At 39.2% G+C, this 23,889-nt stretch overlaps 3 protein-coding genes across 4 annotated transcripts; 2 read left to right on the top strand and 1 right to left on the bottom strand.

Moving 5' to 3' along the window:
• Positions 1-6,292: 6,292 nt before the first annotated feature.
• Positions 6,293-10,797, top strand: LOC5508220 (solute carrier family 46 member 3). Of its 2 annotated transcripts, XM_001628781.3 has the most exons (5): positions 6,293-7,175; positions 7,483-7,734; positions 8,880-8,963; positions 9,035-9,191; positions 9,709-10,797. In XM_001628781.3, exons 1-5 carry the CDS (start codon positions 6,374-6,376, stop codon positions 9,818-9,820), a joined length of 1,407 nt encoding a protein of 468 aa, XP_001628831.2. In that variant the 5' UTR covers positions 6,293-6,373; the 3' UTR covers positions 9,821-10,797. The 2 variants fall into 2 exon arrangements, with proteins under 2 accessions (XP_001628831.2, XP_032232894.1); XM_032377003.2 differs by lacking the exon at positions 8,880-8,963.
• On the bottom strand, positions 10,170-19,291 carry LOC5508218 (phospholipase B1, membrane-associated). The gene is made up of 17 exons (XM_032377001.2): positions 19,169-19,291; positions 17,958-18,317; positions 17,115-17,242; positions 16,147-16,213; positions 15,963-16,021; positions 15,480-15,547; positions 15,322-15,365; positions 14,906-14,999; positions 14,746-14,803; positions 14,448-14,528; positions 14,228-14,293; positions 13,490-13,584; positions 13,286-13,361; positions 12,204-12,302; positions 11,882-11,977; positions 11,741-11,806; positions 10,170-11,654 (listed from the first exon to the last, which is right to left on the bottom strand). Exons 1-17 carry the CDS (start codon positions 19,242-19,244, stop codon positions 11,421-11,423), a joined length of 1,767 nt encoding a protein of 588 aa, XP_032232892.2. The 5' UTR covers positions 19,245-19,291; the 3' UTR covers positions 10,170-11,420.
• A 1,038-nt stretch (positions 19,292-20,329) lies between these two features.
• LOC116603277 lies at positions 20,330-23,761 on the top strand. Its single transcript, XM_048730119.1, has 3 exons — positions 20,330-20,650; positions 22,526-22,761; positions 23,142-23,761. The coding sequence occupies exons 1-3, from the start codon at positions 20,621-20,623 to the stop codon at positions 23,740-23,742; spliced, it is 867 nt and encodes a 288-aa protein (XP_048586076.1). The 5' UTR covers positions 20,330-20,620; the 3' UTR covers positions 23,743-23,761.
• Positions 23,762-23,889: the final 128 nt, after the last annotated feature.

The raw sequence follows: 23,889 nt of genomic DNA, 5'->3' as shown, positions 1-23,889 counted from the left end.
GTCAAAAATATCAAGAGTTTCATTAAACTCCTCCTCATCAGCATCATTCAACAGGATGTCAAGACTGTCAGTCAACCCGTCATCGTCATCAAACTCATCGCTACCATCACTAATACAAAAGCTGGCGAAGCTTCTGCAATCATCATCATCATCACAATCATCATCACCGCCATGAAATTTGGCCTTCATCAAGATCACTTCATCGTCATTACCATCATCATCACCACCGTCATGTTCTCGCTTTATCAGGGTTTGAGTGCAGTTGTCAGGGAAGAAGTGCACTGGATCCATGAGCGGTATTAAACTTGGCTCGGGATCAGCGCAGTCATCTACCGAAGCGAAGATCAGCGGCTCCCCGACAGGCACCGGCCTGCACCTGATTGGTACGGGTGCAATGAAGTCACCAGGAGTAAACTCAACAAATACCGGTAATGGCGCCTTGGACGAGAATGGAGATGGTGAGTATTTTGGGCTGAGCTGATCAGAGGTGAAGGACTCGGGGGAACTGTCCCAGGGAGACACGAACAGACGGTTAAACGGAGTGGGATTTCTTCTTTGGTACGGAAGAGAGCTGTTTAAGGGGGAAGCGCCGAGGGGTGAAATGCTCCGTTTCGACATAGGTGAACGGTTCCATGGGGACTCATCTCTCCATGGGTAAGGGGAGGTGTTCCCTGGTGACATAGGGGAACGGTTCCATGGGGACTCACTCCTCAATGGGTAAGGGGAGGTGTTCCGTGGTGACATAGGGCAACGGTTCCATGGGGACTCATCCCTCCATAGGTAAGGGGAGGTGTTCCGCGGTCACATAGGGGAACGGTTCCATGGGGATTCATCCCTCCATGAGTAAGTAAAAGTGTTCCGTGGTGACATAGAGGAACGGTTCCACGGGGACTCACTGTAATCAGGGAAGTCCCTTCCACATGACTGGGGAGTACCGTTCCATGGGAACCCATGAGGGGAGAAGTTCAATGTCGTCTCGGGAGACAAACTGACACTTCTACAACTCTGAGGGGGGTCGAGGGCAGAGAATGGTGTTTGCCCTCGCGAAGGGGTCTGGTTGCTCTTTTCCTGAGAAGGAAAAATAAAGAATTCATCCTTCAGAGCATAACTTTTTTTGGGTGGACAAACAACTTAGCCGTACAGTTTATTTAGCTTCCCTAAAAGCTAGCACTTTCTCTAACGATGCGTCTTTCATGACCGGTAACGGGCCAAGTTCGCGAAATCGTCAAATGACCGGCAAATCGATTTAGGATTGTCAAGCGTTTGATAAAAAACCTTATGTTCAATTTGCTATTTCTGTCTAGCAAAACTATTTATAAAGCGATTTGCGTGGTCAATAAGCCAACAAGCCAGTTAGCATGCGAGAATCATTAGGTTTGATTGACACGAACTTCGCCTCAATAGCACATTTCACTTTTTTACAGAAGGGGCAAGGTGGCCACGGTAGCGTGCGTACTGGGTTGAGGACCACCCAAGTGCAAGTCACGCTTGTATCAAGCGCTTGGAAGTCACGCTAGCTACATCAACTACAGAAACTGTGCTACAACTATCGCAACAGTTATTGAGAGTTAAATATAAACTGGACTCGAATTGACCGGGATAAAACGAAATCACCCGAAAGATGGGGATTTTTTATCCTTTTGAGACATGCTTATTTTTTGGAAAAGTTTCTGATCTGTTCAAACAGGTCGCCTTTTGTTTAGTATCTGATTAGTTTCTGATTAGTAACTGTTTGGTATCTAAGAAATTTTAGTATCCAAGATCACCGCGGTTGGAGTGATAGCATTGAATTTCCCGCGCTTTTCTCTACGAATCTCGAAAGAAGGCGAAAAATCTCACCCATAAGCCTCCAAAAAACCCACACCTCACCTGGGACATGATTACGGCTTTGCTATTTGATTTATTCGGGAATTTTTGGTTTGAATTTTCGGAGTCTTTTGCTTTGCGTCTTCACAGTTTGTGAAAATATGGCAAATGACGAGTGCTGTGTTTTGAGATTGTTGTTTCATTTCTATGGTTACCGGCTGGGCTGTCGCGATCTCGAGCGAGCGCCCATGGTCAGTTTCGCGCGCGCATTTAGTTCTGGCCGCTCGAAATCTAGCCTGATTTATTCTTGGGTTTCAGTCACGTGACTTTTGGCGTGTGAATTTACTTCCGGTGATGAAGTGGTGGTCAAAAACAGCAACGCGCAAACATGGCAGCTGTAGGCGAAAACCGTTTTTCTCATATTTTCCAATTATTTTTGCTCTTTAAGTCTAAATATTCGATGGCATTACTTGCAAACGATGTGTTATTGTACCAGAGCTGTCCCCTGCATTCTAAAAAAAAACAGATTTTTAACAGATTTTCAACTTTTATCCTTTACTCGTCTTTCGCTTTGCAGTCCTCTTTTTATTCTTCAAACGAGATGAAAGATTACAAAAACATACAGTCCTACAACTTATTGTTTGTGGATGATTGAAAGACCTCGGTATTAAATGGATGAAAAATGATTGTCTTCTGGTAAGTGTATTTATTATGTTTTGTTCTGCGAAAAACGCGATAATTTTGTAAAGGGTGAAAATGTGATTTCTCTACTTTGCCCTGCAAAACGGCAGGGAGAATGAGCGCAAAAACGGACGCAGGGCAGGGGGGAAAGGAGAGGGAAAAAACCTGGTGGACGGGATTTGAAGTTTGTCCTGAGAATCAGGGGTTTTAGTGCAGGCGGTTTTTTACCTCTTCCCTCACCTTTTCCCCCTGCCCTGCGTCCGTTTTTGCGCTCGCCCCCAGGAACCGTGCGGCTTAGAATACAATATGGCGCCCGATCACCGAACGGAGAGGGTTTTCCGCGATGATCACCGAGTACCGCCTGCAAGCAGGCTATCTTTTGGATAGATCGATTTGTACACTCGAAAACAGCGCAAATATATGACATTTTAACAGGTGCACGGCACTTGTACGAAATGTAGACAACCATCTTCGCGTGTCTGTTTTGACCACCACTTCAACTTTGGCATATCTAATGTGAAACGAACAATCACGTGCCATCTGATAGTGAAACAAACAATCACGTGCCGTCTGATAAATCAGGCTACTCGATGAAATCTCGACGATTTACAAAACTCCTTTCTAAAGCACTGTTAGAACTTATTTCAATTTTTCTTTGAGGTATAAATTATCAGGAATCAACTGTGCACTAATATCTAGTTTGATATAGCATGCAGTCAATCTGCCCAACGTTGGTAATAACGGAAACAAATAAGTCGACTTTTAAGATATTCAAATCACGGGATTTTGTTGATTTTTATATGATGATCTGGTCATTGGATGTAGTTTTCACTGTTGGCAGTGCTCAGTTGTCTTCACTTGCTTGGTCCCTGGGGGATGGGGATTTCCTTCTGATAACTTTAATTAAAAGCTATTTGTAAGTAATTTGGTTTTCTTTTATTTACTTAACTACTGACACCTAATTCAACCTTTTTGAAAAAAAAAAGAAAAAACTCGATCTCAAGTCGACACATAAGTCACAGAAAATCAATATTTCATTATTTCATTACATTTCGTATTTCTTGAATAAGTAAGGCTAGCTACCGGCCGTGAATGTTGTTCGTGTGAGCACAAAAATACAAATAAGCAAATGGCAAAATGTCGATAGGTTTAGTATTTGGCGATATAAAAGGCCTGGTCCAGGTGGTCCTTCCCGCTAGGCTTCCGCGACTGCAGCTTACACAGCCTGACTGATTAATAATTAACAAAAAAAAATGGATAATTTAATTAGAGTAGACATCAATAATGACAAAAGTAAATTGTTTTCTGGTAGTTTTTTAGCTTGTTGATTACATTGGCTTTAACAACATGTCAAGATATCTGTAAAAAAAAAAGACATCTGTAAAAGTGAAAGACATCTGTAAAAGTCGCATGAGACGAAATGCATTAACCAGCGTATGCCGGAAAACTTTCTTCTTGAAGAGTTAACTTGAACTTAAAAGAAGGAAGAAATCTAGGATATGAGCTCGAAGAAATTTCTTAGATACTGCACGAGCCGTACTCTACTACAATGAACCAAACGCAGTGCTTCGATATCTTGAGCCGTTCTAGCGCAACCGAATTGTTCTTCTTGTGTCTGTGCGTGGTTGTGGGAGTAACTGGGGCAGTGGGAAATGGCTTGCTTTTAGTCGCCGTCTACAAAACTCCAAGATTGCAATCCATAGCAGTTCTGTATCTCTGTTCGTTGTCTGTCGCGGATTTCATCGCTAGTGTTCTCGTGGCTCCCTTGCTTATAAACCGTGCCCGAGCACCCCACTGCGATTATGATTGGAAAGAAACAGTTTTCGAAAAAATATTCGATTTTTGTCTCTTCCAGACAGTCGGGGCGTCTTCACTGAATCTTTGCGCCGTGAACATCGACCGTTACATCAACATAAAGTACCCGCTACATTACTGGAATATCATGAATAGTAAGACTTGTTTGTGGTCGCTTGCTGTGCTTTGGGTTACCTCCTTTCTCGTCGCCAGTCCAAGTCTTTTTACAACCGGGAAAAGTATAGAATGGTATTGGATTTTGTACGCCCTAGCAGCCTTAGTATTACCGATGATCGTGATTATATTCTGCTCCAGTGAAATCCTCAAGATCACAAGGGAACAACTACGGCGCATATCCCCGTCATTAAGGAACAGACACCAGGGATTTGCGATACGAGTACGAAAAAACAGAAAAGCTATCATGACTTTCGTGATTATAACTATCGTCTATCTGGTCTCCTTCACACCAAACTTGATCTGCTGTTTTATTTATTTTTTTACACCCTTTCCTAAACGCGGCATATAGATGCCTGGGTATTTTCTTTGGTCGGAATTATTTTTATTAACAAGCTCGTCCTTAAATCCTATCATATATGCATCGAGAAACCGCGATTTTACAGCGGCGTTTCAGCATCTTTACGGCATCAAAGCACATAGAGAACACAGGGTTTCCAACCAGTCGATAACACCTGCACTGTGATATGACAAAAAAAAATTCAGCCGCCAGCACAAGTTTAAACAAACTTTAACATTATTATTACTTTTTGGCGCTAAAACAGTGACAATGAGAAAATAACACCATATTAAATTGTTTAAATTATGTATATTCTTTTTAATCAAAATCAATCTAATTATGGCTTTTAGCAGTAAGAGTAATCCAAAACTTTTCAAGCGTCGGCTTTCAAAGCCCACAAGAATATGAAATGCGTGTGGTGCGTAATGATAGCTTGGAAAACGATTACTAGAACAACATGAACAGGTGAACGAACCCATGAAGGCTCCTGGAAGTGTACACAGGGCGGAAGTACAGCCCTAGATGCTATATGTCACATTAAGGGTGCTGTCCTCTATCTCGAATTCTGCATGTTATTTCAACTTTTCAGACAGAGAATCCAGTCCTCAACAGTAGTGTCAGTAGTAAATGAGAATTTAAGACATTTGTGCTTTAAAATAATGATGATGATGATAATAATAAAGACAAGAAAAAAAGTTCCCGGCAGGACTTGATATACATACTGAGTGTAGCTGAATATAACCTGTACTAAAATATAGATCAGCTAGCATGGCAATTTAAGTATTAATTTAAGTTCACTTTCGCTAGTTTAAGAGTGGCACAGAGATAAACAACAAATACTGGTGTCGCTTGAAAACGACTACGTCGTCGACAATTTTAACAAAGACGTCTAAGTTTTGCAAAATTTCAAAATGTGCCCCCTTAAGCTTGTGTAGTTTATTACAATAATAGAATGCCTTATCTAGAAGATCTGTTTGCCATGCTTTCCTGTTTTACATCTATTGTAATTATTTTTCGTTAGGAGATTGTTATAATTAAGGTCTGTAATCAGGTTTGACATTTTTGACATTCTTGGTGATGTTTGTAAATGAACAATTGTTTTTTTTAGAAGTATCCAAAGGTAAACAAACACAAAAGAGAACAAAGTCATTTATAATACAGTTAGTTGTTATACACTAAAGTGTGATTTACCCGTTCATGGACAACAATATAAGATGCACTAATGCATGTATTTAATAAAAGCAATATTCTTTTATTTATTCAAATTTTAATAAAACACAACTTACCTAAAAAAAATTAAAATACGCGGTAATTCTGTTTTCGCCAATGAGCACTATTTTGATTTTGGAGCACTTTTTAAGCACTTTTTGGGAGCACTTTTTTTTGGCTTTTTTGGAGCACTATCTGGAAACGCCTAGCAGGGTAGACGTATAGCAAAGGAATAGTATGACGATCATCATCACCCCCTCCCCCTCCCCCCAATTTTAACAAGAGAATCTACCGCTGACCACTGGCCGCCTGTCTTGTCCTTCGTGTCTTACTTAGAATTTCCCCCTTACTTAGAATTTGCCCCCGAAAATGTCCCTTGTCCGAAGTATGAAGTCTATCACAGTTGAGCCCGTTTTATTCCTCTACATGTTTTGCACATTCATGAGCTTCCCTTTACTCCAACAACTTGCCTACCGTAAGATATGCAAGGAACATTACAACACAAGCGCGTGCAACAACTTGTCCGACTACCAGAACGAACAGAACTACGTCCAAACATCCACCTCAAATTGGATGCGGTACCAAGCTCTCGCTCTTGCTCTCCCTTCCATCGCATCCTCGCTGGTTCTTGGCGCGTGGTCGGATCGCGTCGGAAGAAAAGCTATCATGATTTTGCCCCCAGTTGGTAACATTTTAATGAATATAAACTACATGCTGAATGTTCACTTCTTTTCACTGAATGTGAACTATTTAATTATTGGTATCGTTATTGCTGGGACTTTTGGTGGGTTTGCAACTACTCTTCTCTCTGTGTTCTCCTACATGGCGGACATCACGGACAAGTCCCACCGGACACTCCGCATCAGCATCCTGGAATCTATGGTTTTCCTGGGGGGGAGTGTAGGGGAGCTTGTTGCAGGTGTTATGCTTGACCACTCAGGGTTTATGGCAACATTCGGTCTTGCGCTTGGCCTGAATTGCTGCATTGCAGCATATGTGACGTTCATTCTACCAGAGTCTTATTTCCCTAATGGTCAGGTTTCAAACCAAAGGTGTTTTTTGCTGGAACATCTCAGCACTGCTGCAAAGGTGTTGTTCAAGAGGCGAGAAGGAAACAGCCGCCTTTATTTACTGGTGGTACTTTTTGGAGCAATGTCTGTCTTGTTGCTCAGTAAGTTCATTTATTTTTAATTCAATATTCACTCCTGCAAACAATAGTAGGTGTATTTCCAGGGGCTACCATGATGAGTTACTGACTCTGAAATGACCCTGAGTCCATATCAGCTTCCATTTTTTTATCCTTAGGAAATACCAAGTGTGTAAATGCATCCATTCACATCGGCTGGCTGAAATTGATTTAGACTAGAATGTTTTTATGGAAAGAAACTTATTATTATAACTTGCTACCTGTATACCCCTTAAAACACATACTACACATCTTGTTATTTACTACCCATATTTTCCTTTTTTAAATACAGATTTTGGTGGTTTTAATGATGTCATAATACTCTACTGCCTTAAGGAGCCTCTCCATTTGTCATCATCGATTCTGGGATATTTCTTGGCTGAGGTGTTCCTTATTCGTGGGTTGGGTGTTGTCCTTGGGATGCCACTGATGACGAAGTTGTTGAAGTTGTCAGACTACATTATTGCACTCCTGGGAATCACATTCTCCTGTGGGATGTTTATCTTCTTTGGCTTGGCAAAACACAAATGGATGATGTTTGCAGGTTAGCAACACACAAAATTGACATAATTTTAGTAACTTTTACCTTTCAAACAAACATAATTCAGGCCCGTACACAGGGGGGTGCAGGGGGTGCAAACGCACCCCCCCACAATGGTCGAAGGTCCACTTTTGGTCCCCAATAGACGTGCTATTTGTATTCAAAACTATAAAGCATAAGCTAGATCACTCTGGTAGTAGCCGAATCCAACAATAAACATCCCGTGGTGATACTGCAAACGCATAAAAAAATCCCTATTTGCTTTTTGGGGGGTGGTCAGATTTTTATCAGAGAACTCACTCCCCCCCTTCCAGAAAAATTAGGCCCAACTTTTTTGAATTTCGAACCCCCCAAGAAAAATCCTGGGTACAGGCTTGTAATTATTGTATGTATATTTTTTGTTAGCTGAGGGGGGTTGAACCATTGTGCCAAGTCCAAGATTTGAGTTTTTGAGTTTGGGCATTGATTTGAATGATATCAAAGTTTATATGCATTTTAATAATATCCAAGATTGTATGCATTTGAATGGTATCCCAGATTATATGCATTTCAATGGTATCCCAGGTTGTATGAATTTAAATACCATTTGATATCCTAGATAGTGTGCATTTGAATGGTATCCTGGATTGTATGCACTTGATTTGAAAAGTATCCCAGACTACATGCAGTTGAATGGTATCCCAGACTTTGTGCAGTTGAATGGTATTCTACACTATGTGCAGTTGAATGGAATTCTAGAATATGTGCAGTTGAATGGTATCCCAGTCTGTGTGCAGTTGAATGGTGTTCTAGACTATGTGCAGTTGAATGGTATCGCAGACTTTGTGCAGTTGAATGGTATCGCAGACTTTGTGCAGTTGAATGGTATCGCAGACTTTGTGCAGTTGAATGGTATCGCAGACTTTGTGCAGTTGAATGGTGTTCTAGACTTTGTGCAGTTGAATGGTATCGCAGACTTTGTGCAGTTGAATGGTGTTCTAGACTTTGTGCAGTTGAATGGTATCGCAGACTTTGAGCAGTTGAATGGTGTTCTAGACTTTGTGCAGTTGAATGGTATCGCAGACTGTGCCACTGTGTAGGTATTGCTATGTTTAAAAATGTAAGTAATTAATGTATGTCATAACCCAAGTGATGTGGAAAACTTACAGGTGCAGTGCTAGCCTTGGGGGATGGCTTACCTATACCTTGCATGCGCTCCATCATGTCAAAATGTGTACAGCCATCAGAACAAGGTTAGCTAGTTTATAAATCAGCTTTATTTACCTTTTTTGAAATGTTCATTGAAAACATTACTTTCTGATAGGGAGCATGTTTGCAGCTGTGGCGTGTCTGGAAGTTCTCTACACCCTTCTTGCCTCCCTGATTTTCAACTCTGTGTACAGTGCCACAGTGAAGTGGGAACCAGGCTTTACGTTCTTCCTACAAGCTGGTATCCTAGCCATACCAGCAGCAGTCTTAGTGTGAGTAACATATTACCATTATGGGCCACAGAGCCAACATGGTGTAGAATAAGAAAGGAGAAGCTGGTGAGGTTGAAGAGAGGATAAACGGATTCATTGAGAGAAAAGTGGAGTAGGGAGCTGGAGCAGGAAGGGGTCAGTAGGGCTGTTGTGTTGCACAGATATGGAATCAAGGGACTAAGAGGGCCCAGGGGATCAAGGCAGGGCTGTATCTACGATGTATATGGTATATTATTGGTACCATATAACTTGTTACATAGGTTGTTTCAACCAATATATATATTTTTTTGCTGGAGTGACGTGTGTGGGAGGGAGGGGTCCCAGAAGTCAAGTTAGGGGAGGGGGCTATGAAGGATCCAGGGAATTAAGGGGAGTTGAGTGCAAGGCCAAAGTTAATGGATCAGCTTTTTCACAAAACCAGGCTCTCAACCATTCAATATGACTGGAAAATTGGCCATCCAAGCTGCACAATAATTTCAAGTCAATGACTGATTTTTAACTGTTTATTCATCTACAGATTTCTGTACTTGAGGCAGAAAAGCAGTTGTCCATACGAGTCCATGGATACCCTTGTAACAGCTGAACACACACAGACTCCAGGCTTCTCATCTGATCCAGCTGAAGCTTAGCACCTTGGTCTTTATAAGTTATACCCCTATAACCGAGGGGTGATTAGTCGAAGATCTGATCTCCCAATAAGATCAGAGGTTATTATACCAGAATACCATGGTTTGCTGTAGTGTGCAAAGATAATAGTCACAGAGGTGAGAATATATTAACTATAAATAAGATATAAAAAATTATTACTATTAGGCTGAATAGATATTACAAATATCATTGGACTGATAAATGCCATGTTATATTTCATGTACGATTTGGTATTGTGCTTGCAGTAAAATTGAGATGTTAAGATACATACAGGGAGAATGGATTGTAATGATGCTAAGGTTAATTATATTAACGCAGTCAGACGACTTGTTATTCCTAAAATTCTGAGTCTAGTATTTTATTTCGCAAAATCTTACTACATTCATAGATATAAATTATCATGCTCATATAATATATACAATCTAATTAGAGCGATTTTCATTAACCTGTGGACTAAACATTAGCGTATTACACTTTATTGCACTATAATTTCATTGTTTTCTATTAAAAAGTCATTTCAAGTGCAAATAAAAACAACTCTATTACATCCACTGTGGTTATCTTCTAATTTGTCGATGTCATGCAATCTACATCTTTTCTGTTAAGGTAATTCCCTTGAAATAGTTCTACAACCCAGAATTTTTTAAAACTTGGCATAAACAATATTGAAGTTAAGGGCTTTCAAAAAATGTGATAAAAAAAATGGGGGTACCGACCTCGTTTTCACAACAGGGGCGTAGAGTTGAATTCTATTTTATATACAATGCCAATGGCCTATGAATTAAACAGTACAGGAACATAGGTAGTTGCTCCCTCTTCTTCACCCCACTTATACTGTAATGCTGAAATTCCAAGTACTGTAAAATTTCTCAAAAAAATACAGAACCCTAGGTTTTGAACTGAACTCCTCTTGGGTTATAGTACTCATGTTTTGAGGGAATAAATGCTAGTTGTTGTTTCAGTGGTTTCTGTGCAGCCATCCAACATTGCTAAGGGCAGTCTTGTTTTGTTGACCAAAAGAGAAAGGCAGCACTTGGCCCCGGGGGTACTCCCTATATCCATCGGATGGGGATCATCGTTGTATCTTTAAGGGTGTAAATTTGAAGCCTTGGGTATCTTTCTGTGGTGACAATGAGAATGCCCAGATTTTTTTTACCTCAGTATCTTATAGGGTGCTTTTAAAGCCATCGCTCGTCTAACTTGTAGCTCATGAAAGAGCGTTAAAAGGTGTCATTCAGTGTTTTTAGATCACTAGAGTCAGTTTTAATTAAATGTTTTTATTACAAATTATTTATTTTGTTTGAAGTATTTTTAGGGGTTAAATTTATGCCTAACCACACCCACTTTAGTATCTTTTAGGGTTAAAATATAACCAGACCACGCCCACTTTAGTACTTTTAGGGTTAAAATATAACCAGACCACAAAAACTTGAGTATCTTTAGGGTTGTTTTCAAAAAATCCAGACGATGATCCCCGTCTGTTTGATTTCGGAGTAATCCCCCGGGCACTTGGCTACATTATGCAACATGGTTCACTAGCAGGGTTAGACATTGGTCTTCTTCTTTTGAGTCTAGTTCCGACTATATCCTTGGTCTTGCATGAGATGTTGGAATCAATCTGATGACCTCATTACGTGGCCGTGAATTACGACTTTTCCACACAAATAGCATGATTCCTATCACCACAGCTCCAAGGACGACAGCTATGGCTACGGCAGCACCAGTAGGCATGCCAAGGTTGGAGTCCTCCTCATCATCAGTTAACATTCCAGTGACAACATGGCTGTTGGTCTTGGTAGCAAAGTAAGGTCTTGCCTGTCAATCAGTAGACACAAATTAAATAAACTCAAAATAAACAGTATTACAAACAGGCACAAAAAAATTGTATAATGGAAACCAACCTGTGTTGGGCACTTCAAGGAAACTTTAGTTAGCCACACATCAGACTTGTTACCAACGGGTTCAAGCTAAGAATGACAGAAGCACACATTTATATCAGTGCTGTAGTAGTCTACCGGTTGCTGAGCATTGTGCACACCTACCATATTATTCCATAGGGCTGTGGCAGCAGAAGCATGTCCCAAAGTATTCAAATGAATACAGTCTGGGCCAAAGAACTCGGCAACAAGACCCCCTTCCTGGAAATACAGCAAGTGATTATTGATTGGATGCCAGAGGACAAGAGTTGCATTGAAATTGAAATAGTCGCATTTGATATGTTGCTTTTTTAATACTTATTAAACTACTCCATCTTATTTGATGTGATGTGAAATGAGCTTTATTTAAATATTTTTCTGTCAAAGTCTTGAGATAATAAATACATGTCAATGAAACACTACTTATCTGTGAACCAGTTATCCTCACCTTGTTTCTAGGCCCCCTGAACATGAATGGCTGAATAACTACGGCAAACTTGTCAGACACATCATAGATACCACTGTTGATCAGCTCTAGTACCAGTTTCTACAAATAAACGACAAAATCATTATATAAATTTGGATTATAAAATTTTAGTAGCAATAAATAAGCCACTTCAGAGTTTAAGGAATGACCAGGGAAGAATGGGTCAAGTCTGACCCATCGGACCAAAATCCACCGGAGTAAAGTTTTCCCATATAAACCATTGTATTTTTTTGCACGATATGTGGTGTGCACTATAAAATGCCATATTTTACGAAAATATCAACCAAGTTGAATGCAATCTGAAGTGATAGTATGAATCTTTAAGGCAATGGGCCCCTAATGGATAATAGGACTTGAATTGCTTCAGCATCCAGCAATGATAAACAAACAAGAATTCGGGCCTATCACACCATTGACAAAGTCAACGACAAGACGGTATTTGCTGTACTGTATGCAGCATATTCGGTGTTTTATCTACTACAATATTTATTTGGATATCAGAGAATAAGACCCACATTTGATCACACTGAGACAAAAAGTTTGTATCGTAAAGCATACAAGAATATCTCTGAGAGTTTTGACTAAAAAAACATACAGTGTTGAAAACATGACTGCAATCATAGGAGAGGGGTCAATCGACAGTTTTATCATTGCTTGCCACTGAGGCAATTTTTGTATAATACCTATATGCTAAATAGTTCTTTTTGGAGCGAGTTTATACACCCAATACTGCTTAAAAATACAGAGTTTGTATGAGGATTTATTGACTTGGATTTTGGTCCACTCAACCCATTCTTCCCCGGTCATCTCTGAATTGGCTTAGTAGTTAAGAACACACATTTTCTGTCTAAAAAAATTCTTAGTCAACATTTTCAACCAAAACCAATATATGATGAGAAAATGACAAAAAATATCTCTCCATTCGCTTGTCATATAGTGATGACCACCTAGTTCCCAGGTACATAAGTTCCTTTATACTATAATTTGATTGGCATTTCAAGACAATGTATATTATTTTGTCATGGTGACGTCAATATCCTCACCTTGTATGTAGCAGCTGCTGAGGCTACAACATGCTTACTGGCTACGTCACCATCAGCCACGCATGGGCAGGCATTCCTGGCAAGGTTGGAACACGGAATTGTTACTGGACTATACCCCCTATGTTCAAGATGCACGTTCTGCTGCAGGATTATTCATATGGATGGCCCTTTGATTATGCAGGCACACAGTAAAGTCATGCTTACCATCCAAGGATCTTGCAATGGGGTCTTGTACTAAACACAGAGTCTAGATTACTGACGTCAACAGGCAAGACCAAGTTGACGAACAATCTTGGTACCTACATGAAACAACACACTGATTCAGCACATCTCAGTTGGATCAGGGGACTTGCTAGGAGCAAGACCAGGATTTGTGTGTAGATTCAAGAAAAGGAGAAAAAAAAAAGAAAGATGGGCCATCTTTACCCAGAATTGCAGCAATAGGCTGAATTACTCTAGATTTGCATTACACAGGGTCTTATTCGGACTGCTATTGTATATAACGCCATTGTGCTTCAACCCAGTTTACATGGATGAGAGAGTGTTAGTGTTAATGCCCCTTTTTGGTTATGCGGCAATGTACAGACACTGAAGATGGCCTTCTTCAGTGGTTCCTCTGCGTCCCACAATAACTGGTTGGTTAGAATTTGCGAGATGGGACCGCCATTTAATGTAGTCATCCTAGCCATGAGGGATACACAGTCCCCAATGTAGAGAGCCAGGTTCTTACAGCTCTGAAAAATGTTTACCTGACCTGGGTTCGAACCCTGGTTCTCTTGCTTGAGAAGCAAAGCCTGTACCACTGAGCTATCACACCACTCTCTGATTGATAGGTATTATATGGAAAAAGGATAGTATATGATAATAGGAAATTACACACTTTATGCAAACCCTAAACCCCCTAAGTACGCACCGTTATGTTTTAGCTGTTTCATACAGTACCTTGCTTTTCAGAAGATTCAAAGAGCGCATGAGGTGCTTGATCATGGCTGATGGACCATAACGCTCCTGAAAATGAAATTTACATACATAAGATCAATAAAATAAATTTTGGTAAGAATTTGGAATGCACAGTTTTATAGCCTTCTCAATGATTAAAAGCTGTGTGGCAAATATTTTAAACCCATTGGAGTTGGAAAGTTGATAATTATGATTTTCCTACCTTATCAAGGCAGACATGGCATAGATCAAAACTGCCAATGTGCAAAGTAACAACTTTCCAGTCGTCCTTGAAATTGATGTACTGAAAAAAGCAATTTGCAAAATCAGAGGGGTAGCAACATTCTGCACTCATAAACAAAAAAAAACAATGCACGGTCAGACACAAACAGACAAACAAATGGAAAACTGAACACACACCCATTTAGTATTCTACAAAATAGAAACATGTATACAGAAGAATAGACGGACAGACAGAAGAACAGACAGACAGACAGGATAACCTGTCATGCAGCACATACCAAGCCATTTCCTGAAGTCATTTCACTTATAAGCTTCTTGACCTGGGTCTCCAGTTCTCTACAGAAAGATTGAGGGGGAAGATATTGAGAACAAGAAACTTACAGTAGATTCCAAGTGAATAGAAGCAAATCATAATTTTGTCAATGGATATTTGCTTACTCAATAGGGGCCATCGTTGTCGCCATATTCAAACTCCAATCAATCTTAGAAGATGAAAACCCTTTTAGATTTTTGTTATAAATCTTCAGAATATCTGAAAGCATAGGAAACAGTAGGTGTTAGATTCCATACAAAACAAAGATGTATTGAAAGAAAAATCGGTTGGGAAAATATGGAAGTACATGTAAATACTACAAGTATGTGAAAAGTACATTTTTGCTAAAAAGCAATAAAAGACTTACAAAATTGGTCAAGATTGGTCGACATTGGTCTAAGGTCAAGGCTCTTACAACAGTTTGAACAAACATTGTTGTTGTTTTGCTGGGTAATTTATACATTTTAAGCCCATATCCCTAGCTGCTTGCTGGCTTGGCACTGCTACCTTTCAAGGTACATAGCAACAGAGTGACACTTACTGGGTAGAGTGACAGCTTGGCTCAGAGTTCCATCTCCTCCAATGCTAAATAGAAAGAACATACATTTTCAAGTATACCTTTTTACACTTGAATAACTTTTTGAATTTCAACCAGAGAGAATTTCCCAATTACTTAAATTTACCAAAAAATATTCATACCTCCAAGATGCCCCTCTGTATTCTGTAAAGTAACCATTCCAAGAACTTGCTTTCGCTCCAAGACCAGCCTAGCACAATATAATATATGTATTTAATAAATATATTAAAAATTAATATATAATATATTTTAGTATATTAATACAAATTTATTTTATAAAGTCTTGAGTCTATGTTTGTTCATTCGTTAACATCATACTTGGGCATAATATAATACCATGTTTCATAATACACCAGCAGCAAAATGTGAACAGCAAATTTAACTGAAAACATTGAATAATTATGTATACCAAAATTGTGTTCATAGATAAAAATCTTGATTTCAATTCAATAGATTATTTACAGTAGTCTAAAATTAAATTTGTGTTTTGATATGAACACAATGACTTTTTGAAGCAAAAAGAAAAAAACCCTAAAATTCACAGTGCCATAATTAGAATTAAATGTGTAAATTATATAGCTGAAGATGCATAAGATATTACTTACAGTAAACGTGTCACCCAGAGCCCCGATGACCGTTACATCTGATGCATGCAAGAGATGAACTGAAAATGTACAAATTCAGTTTGAGCATATCATAAGTTAGTCATTGATTTAAATCACTGCAAACAGGCGATTGATAAAATTTAGATTTGGAGTTTATCGTAAGATGGTGCAAGATGTGACAAACCTGACATGCCAATAGGATTAGCAGTAGACGATGGTGTAACCTCACATGATTCATCTACTCCTTTACCCTGAAATACAGTATAGGTTATAATTGCATAAGCAAGGAAGGGGGTATTTCTGATGGTGGAGTGTCATATCCAAGGGAAGGGGGTATTTCTTAAATGGTGGAGTGTGATATCCAAGGGAAGGGGGTATTTCTGATGGTGGAGTGTTATCCAAGGGAAGGGGGTATTTCTGATGGTGGAGTGTGATATCCAAGGGAAGGGGGTATTTCTGATGGTGGAGTGTGTTATCCAAGTGAAGGGGGTATTTCTGATGGTGGAGTGTGTTATCCAAGGGAAGGGGGTATTTCTGATGGTGAAGTGTTATCCAAGGGAAGGGGTATTTCTGATGGTGAAGTGTTATCCAAGGGAAGGGGGTATTTCTGATGGTGAAGTGTTATCCAAGGTAAGGGGGTATTTCTGATAGTGGCATGTTATTCAAGGGAAGGGGTATTTCTGATGGTGGAGGGTGATATCCAAGGGAAGGGGGGTATTTCTGATAGTGGCATGTATTCAAGGGAAGGGGATATTTCTGATGGTGGAGTGATATCCAAGGGAAGGGGGTATTTCTGATGGTAATGTGATATCCAAGGGAAGGGGGTATTTCTGATGGTATTGTGATATCCAAGGGAAGGGGGTATTTCTGATGGTATTGTGATATCCAAGGGAAGGGGGTATTTCTGATGGTATTGTGATATCCAAGGGAAGGGGGTATTTCTGATGGTGGGGAGTGATATCCAAGGGAAGGGGGTATTTCTGATTGTGGAGTGTGATATCCAAGGGAAGGGGGTATTTTTGATGGTGGATTGCTATCCAAGGGAAGGGGGTATTTCTGATGGTATTGTGGTATCCAAGGGAAGGGGGTATTTCTGATGGTATTGTGATATCCAAGGGAAGGGGGTATTTCTGATGATGGAGTATTTCTAACCTGGAGAAGCTGTTGGGAAGTGCTCCAGCCAGGAATACTGGTCAAGTCTCTCATGTGCATAATATATTTTTGGACTTCAGAGAAGTTTGTAGGTGGGTGAAGCTTCAGTGCTACATTCAAATTTTCAACTGAAAATAAAAAACACAAACATAAAAAAAACATTTTAAAATTTTCAATAGATCATGCCAATTGTTACAAAAATATCCTTAATATCCTTAATAATGATGACAGACCTCTTCCAAAACTTAACTTTGCACAAGTGAAAATTTTTGCCCTTTGAACATGAGTAGTGTAATATATAAATATATATTAATTTGTATAGGTACCCTCAAGTACTTAATAAAAACAAAATGCAGAGAATTGTAGGGAAGCCTGCAGAAAAAAACAACAATCATGAAAAAGCTGAATTCCCCCTGAACCCAAGTCGTGTAATAAAAGGACTTTGATAAAATTCTGATTGACAAATCATGTGAAAGTGAAATAATAAAATCAGATCCCTGTTCAGGTTTAAGATATGTAATCCCTTTTAGGATGAAATACAATACACTAAAAACTGAAGACGAAAATTTGGCAGAGTTGAATACCAGTTTTTGGTGTAACATATTTATTCCTCTGGTTTACGAACACAACATTTTGGACCTTTTGTATTTATCGATTTAGGATGAATATATATATATATATATATATATATATATATATATATATATATATATATACCTTGTCTAGAACAGAGAAGGTAAAAAAGCCAAAAAAAAAGCCATATTCAGCAGCATATGATGAAAGAATTAAGAAAGCTAGACTAGCTGCTACTGTAAATCCACCCCTGGCCCATAAGTAACTCACCTTTCACATTTATTGTCTTGTTAAGTGTTCCATAATAACAGCCGTAAGTACCGATCATGTGAAAACTAGTATTATAAGAAATAGCAGTCTTAGTCCGGTCATTTGACCAGTATCTTATACTATCTGCAGCTTGGTGAGTATATGTGATCTTTTCCCATTTAACTAGATCATTCTTGTGTATCTCATAATCGGTGCCTTGTGGTAGGCGTGGCTCTATGAAGCACAAAAGGTGCAAGTTACTGTTAATATGGGAACCGTCCAGGACAACTTCACTGGCATCATGGTTTTCTACTTTAGGATCTTCTAAAATGAATCCAACTTTGACTGAAGTTGCATTAACTGGTAATACTGCATCAGAACCTACAACAAACAATAGATTATTCCTTAATTTTGTTCCCACACCATGGGGTAGTAGATTATGCAGCGTTCTGTAGTTTCACCTGTTTTTTTTTTTTTTGGATGGTTAGAGCATAGTAAAGCAAGGTGCATTTCAGCAAAAATTAAGGGAATTTTGTTGTTCAGAATTTAGCCTGCAGTAACAAACTCTGTTCCTCCTACCTTCAATAAGATAAATACATAAGGATTTACATATTAAAAAAAAAATGTGAAATGTGTGCCGTGACCAATTTTGCATAAACTTTCAAGATGGTCCCCATTTTTAAGACTGGGGTTATTTTACCATTATTATTTTAAAGAAAGAAGCCATAATTACTAATTGTGTTATTCATAATATGTATCTGGCTGGATTTATCTTCATTCTCTTTTGAGATTGTTTTACTATAGCTCAATATATCTAATATATAACTTAATAACTAAAAATATATACAAAAACTATATATTATAAAGCATATCAAACCAGGGACTATAAGCCCAATTCAAATTTAGTCACTGAAATCTCTCCCATACCGAAAGAACTGTCAAACTTTATTTCTCTATTTCGGATTTTTGTTGTTGTTGTTAATATTTCAACATCATAGAAAGTTCGAAATGGCAAGTAGGTCTACCATTAATTTTAGATTAGATGAAATGCGGTGTAGTGGTTTGAAAAGCTGGATTCGAATTCAAATTTCAGTAAACAACGACTATTGCTCAAAAACATACACAAACTTGTAAAGATAAAGATAAAATATTGGAGCATCTGTCTTAATAACGCACACAAAATGGGTACATAAGCTTTTACAAGGGAATCAAATAAAGAGGTTATCTCCTACCTCCAAAGAGAAAAGAAATGAAGAATACGCTTAGTTTCCAAGCACAACAACACGACGCCATGGCGGGCAACCACATTCGAAACGGACGACGAGCGAGGTGATCAGCGGTCAGAGTACTGCGGGGTGGGACTGAGGCTGAAAGAGGATAAGTGGGCCTGTTAGTCATTTTTGGTTATTCAGCCTTAAAATTTCATTCACATTCCCTTCCAGGCTGCTATTGCACAAATCATTACTTAGCAAGCGAGTGATTTCTCCGAATACAGAAAAAAATAACATTTTTCTCGCCCCTCTTAACCAAAATCGGTGCTCATTGTTCAGATGTCTAATTTCAGCCTATAGGTTACAATCTCTAGGTTTTTATTAGCGGGTGTTTACTGCTGTATTGGACCTAATGTTCAATCAGCGCTTATTGTGGAGGGGGCGCCTATTTAATTTAGGCGAAAAATACCGGCCTCTGAATCGATTAAAAAGAAAAACTACCTGCGATTTACTAAAAACGACAATAAATAAGACGACTAAATAAATTTGTGCTTATATCATATGGATAAAGAATGTGAGAATTTTAATGCGAGCTAGATAAAATGAAGATTTACACCATTCAAGTGCGTGCTTTTTTATCCCCATTCAGCAAAATACCGCTTTTATATTTTCTGCCGGAGATTCCAACAAAGGCAGCGCTTATTTGGGAGGGGGCGCTTATTTAAAGGAAGGCACTTATTCGAATCATTGCGGTACTTATAGATTTTGTGTCAGTACTTATGTTGTTCTTGCATGTTAATTGGCTAATTTTCTTTAAAATTTGTCTTGTTTCGATGGAAAAGATAGCGTGCATTGCCCAATAAAGTCTACTTCTACAGACAAGTTATAAATTCTTAACAAAAATAAATTGAAAATCATAAAATGACCATTGCGCACATAAACCGGCCGTTGAATTTTCAAACTTTTTTAAAATAATTCATTTATTTTGCAGAGAAATTTAGCGCATAGGTAGTTTGTTTATTAAAGTTATTTGCATTCGCAATTAAAAATGGACCAGTTTCTCCGTATATTGGTTATACTGCGGCCAGACAAAAGTTACCATAGAAACCATAACGATGGTTAAGCTAAGTGATTATTTAAAACAAGTAAGTTATCTTTGAACCATTTGTCAATGAGAAGGAAACAAAGGGTGTTTTTGAAATTTCACTTTAAAAGCTGTCAAAACCGCATTGTGGTGAGGACGAAGTGTAAACTAGACGTCATAGCTTCACGGAGAATCAACCACAATGAAACCCCTTAGGACGATAGTGATCTTAAACAGGGACTTAAAAATAGAATACGAGATGATACGGTCAACGCACAGGTCATGACATTACGAGCCCAAACGACGCTAGAAATACGAGACATGCAAAACTATTGGAGCCCAAACCACTTTCAAAATGGCGCCAGTACTCAATATCGATCGATGTAGCGATGCACACAACATGTGAGAGAAACCCAAAGGTAAGAGTAGTAAGGCAAATACGAGATTAGAGGCAAGTGATAGTTTAGAGTGAAGACTAGTTTACGTACTTCTGTAGGCAGTGTGTATTGTTTAACTGTTTTTGTCCAAACACGTTTTCATTAAATATCTGTTATTATCAGTACAATGGGTGCTCGATATTGTGCAGCAATACTTGATATAACCATCTTGAATTCTGGTCCCTTCAACCATAAATTATAACGTTTTACCCAAAATAACGATGCAATTTCTGGAACCCTTGCCGGCATGTTACATCAAGGTTTCACTTGCACTTGTACTATTACCATCATCGGTCTGTACAACTATGGGTACTTTAGTAAGGACTTGTACACACTGGAGCCTGCAGTTTGTTTGACTTCGGTTTTCCCCATAATTCTTCAATTTTATCAATGTATTCCTAACATTGATTTATTCCAAGTTTATGTCGATGTATTCCTAAGCTTTTTGATTTATAAAAGTTAATGAGATGATTGGCAGGGCCATAGCTGAAACTAACTAGTGTGTGTGTGTGTGTGTGTGTGTGGGGGGGGGGGGGGGGGGGGGGGGTTGCTTGGCTTTATTCATCACATGCATACCATATATACATACACATACCTCACCTGCCAGGCCCGTACCCAGGGGGGGGGGGGGGGGTGCAGGGGGTGTGAACGTACCTCCAACAACCGCTAAAAGTCCATTTTGGTTCTCAATAAACGTGCTATTTGTAGACAAAACTATAAATTAGGTCCACGTTTTCGGATTTCGATACCCCCCCCCCAAGAAAAATTCTGGGTACGGGCCTGCCTGCTGACTAAAAAGTGCTATAAATTTAGAAAAAAAAAATAAGCTACGTTCACATAACTTATCGGCCCTGTATTTTCTCCTTATTGACAAAAATTATGATTCCCCGGTAAACAAAAAAAAAAAAAAGAAATGGGGGTAAGTTGATGCTGATGTCATGAAACCCGCTTGCCATTAATAGGAAAGAAATGGCGTCAAATAATTCTTTTATACTTAAAGGTTATTCTGTGTGCCGTGTTTTTCGGAAATAGTGATTTATGACCGCGCGTATGACCGCGCGAAGAATAGGGAGAGAGGGAAAACGCGCGGCCTATATTTCAGGGCCGTAAAACAGAATAAGGCAAGTGATGCACTTTCCTCGCGTAAACTTGCTTGTTAGCTTGCCGGTTAAAAGATAAAAGCAAGCTCACATAATTACCATATCGTATACATAGTACTCTCATGTTTTACACTTAATAACAAAGAAATCGTCTATAGACGATTTCTTAGTTATTAAGTGTAGTTTTCGAATTTCGATGGTCACATCTGCCTCGGAAATATATTTCTTCTGGGTACGGCCCTGTATTGTCATTGAGATCCCACAGAAAGCCATGATACGAAGCTAGTTATAGAATATTGTATTAGTTCTCTCTGACGTGATGCCGCCAACTAAATGATATAGACTTCCTAATTGAGATGTTCTTTGAAATGCCGCTGTTTTCCCAGCACCTTGTTTATCCCATTTCTTCCTTTTTCGCTTAATCATAATCCATATCGTTCAAAAGAAGCTGTCTCTGAAACGATTTACTGTAAGGTTAAGTGTCATGCGTTGATAAATACAAAAATGTAACCGAAAACGAACACATTTTTTTCCAAAACAGAAAAGCAAGGACAATGCCGATCTGTTCTTTTCGAATACAAGTTGACTCGGCTTAGGGTTGAAGTGACTATTTTTGATAATCTCGCCCATAGGACACGTCATTAGATTAACATTATTTTTATCATTATAATGCCCTAAAGTAAACAGAACTTTTCTGCATGGAAATGCTTATGAGGGTAAATTAAAAAGAGTTTTTTTTTCTATTTGCGGTCTGTAGATGGATGAGTCTCGCTTCCTAAACATGTCGCAGACGGAGCAACAAGCCGCCAATTCGTCGCTTGAGAGATTACGCCGGAGCATTGAAGGAGCTTTGAAGAAAGAAAAGCAAACAGCAGAAAAAGCTGCCGTAAATCGGTATATCCGAGATGCCTCCGTGCGGATGGAGCTTAACCTGCCCATCAAGCCAACAAAGCAAGACGCTGCACTGAATAACAAGAAAAAACCAGAGTGCAGGTAAGCAGGGCTAGTTATTTCCAAACAGCCGCTGCCAGCCGCCCTTTGTCATCCAAGAAAAGTACCAAGGCTGAGAAAGCATCCATTTCCATCGGCTCATTTTGGAAAGCGGATTCGATATTTTCGATCGAATTCGGCAATTTAAATCCTATGACTTTGCAATAATAAAAAAAGGAGGGAGGGGGTGGGAGCGTCAAGATGAGGCGGGGTCTAATTTCATTCCCCTTGAGAGGGTGCTGCTGATTGGTATCCATTCTTGAAAAAGAGGGGGCACTACCTGATTGTAAATTAAAATGATTTAAATCAAGCTAAATACACACACTTTAAGTTGTTCACAAATTATACAAACTAACAATTCTTGATTGATTCGGCTTCTACAGGCTTCCCATCCTAGACATGGAGATTGAAAAGGAAAGACCACGTGATACGGAGGAAAACTCCTCAGAACGCCTCGCAAGTCTCGACACACTACTCTCAAGCCCTGTGTCTGAGTCTTCTTCAAAACAGAACAGACAAAACTCCGACTCTACCCTCAAACTACCACCAATTATTATTGAAACAGGACAGCGCACACATGGCGCCAAACGGAAGCGAAAACGCACTAAGGATGAACATAAAGTTGTCAATCATGCTGATGGAAGCGATGACGCAAAGAAATTACACAGCAAGACAGACACTAATCCATCAAAAAGCAATGTAAAGAAAGGACACAATGATACTCAAACAAAAACATCTCGTAAAGTGTCGGGCGATCTTCCTGCGGGAGAAGGAAATTGCGAGCAAACGAAAGCGAACCGAACAAATTACGACGAACTAGCGGTGGCAGTACGGACACGTGCCAAAGAGTACGCGATTAATGCGCAAACAAAATCAGAGGATGAGGAGTCATTAAATGTAGTTTTGTGTGGACGGTCCCCAGGGAACACATTTGAAAACACACAGCTGTTTGTGTCAAAACATGGACGATTTAAAAGTAAATAGACCATGAGACAAATCTTCACAGTGGGCCATTTTCCAGATAATCTTATTTGTACGTGAAAGAGAGTCTTCGCAGAGTTGGTAACAGCCATCTTTTGCATAAGAGATTACAGCTATCATGTTGAAAGATCCAAACCAAACCAATCAAAT

This window comes from Nematostella vectensis, chromosome 7, assembly GCF_932526225.1.
Source record: "Nematostella vectensis chromosome 7, jaNemVect1.1, whole genome shotgun sequence".
Classification (NCBI taxonomy): Eukaryota; Metazoa; Cnidaria; class Anthozoa; order Actiniaria; family Edwardsiidae; genus Nematostella; species Nematostella vectensis.
This window is presented reverse-complemented; position numbering and strand designations above follow the sequence as displayed.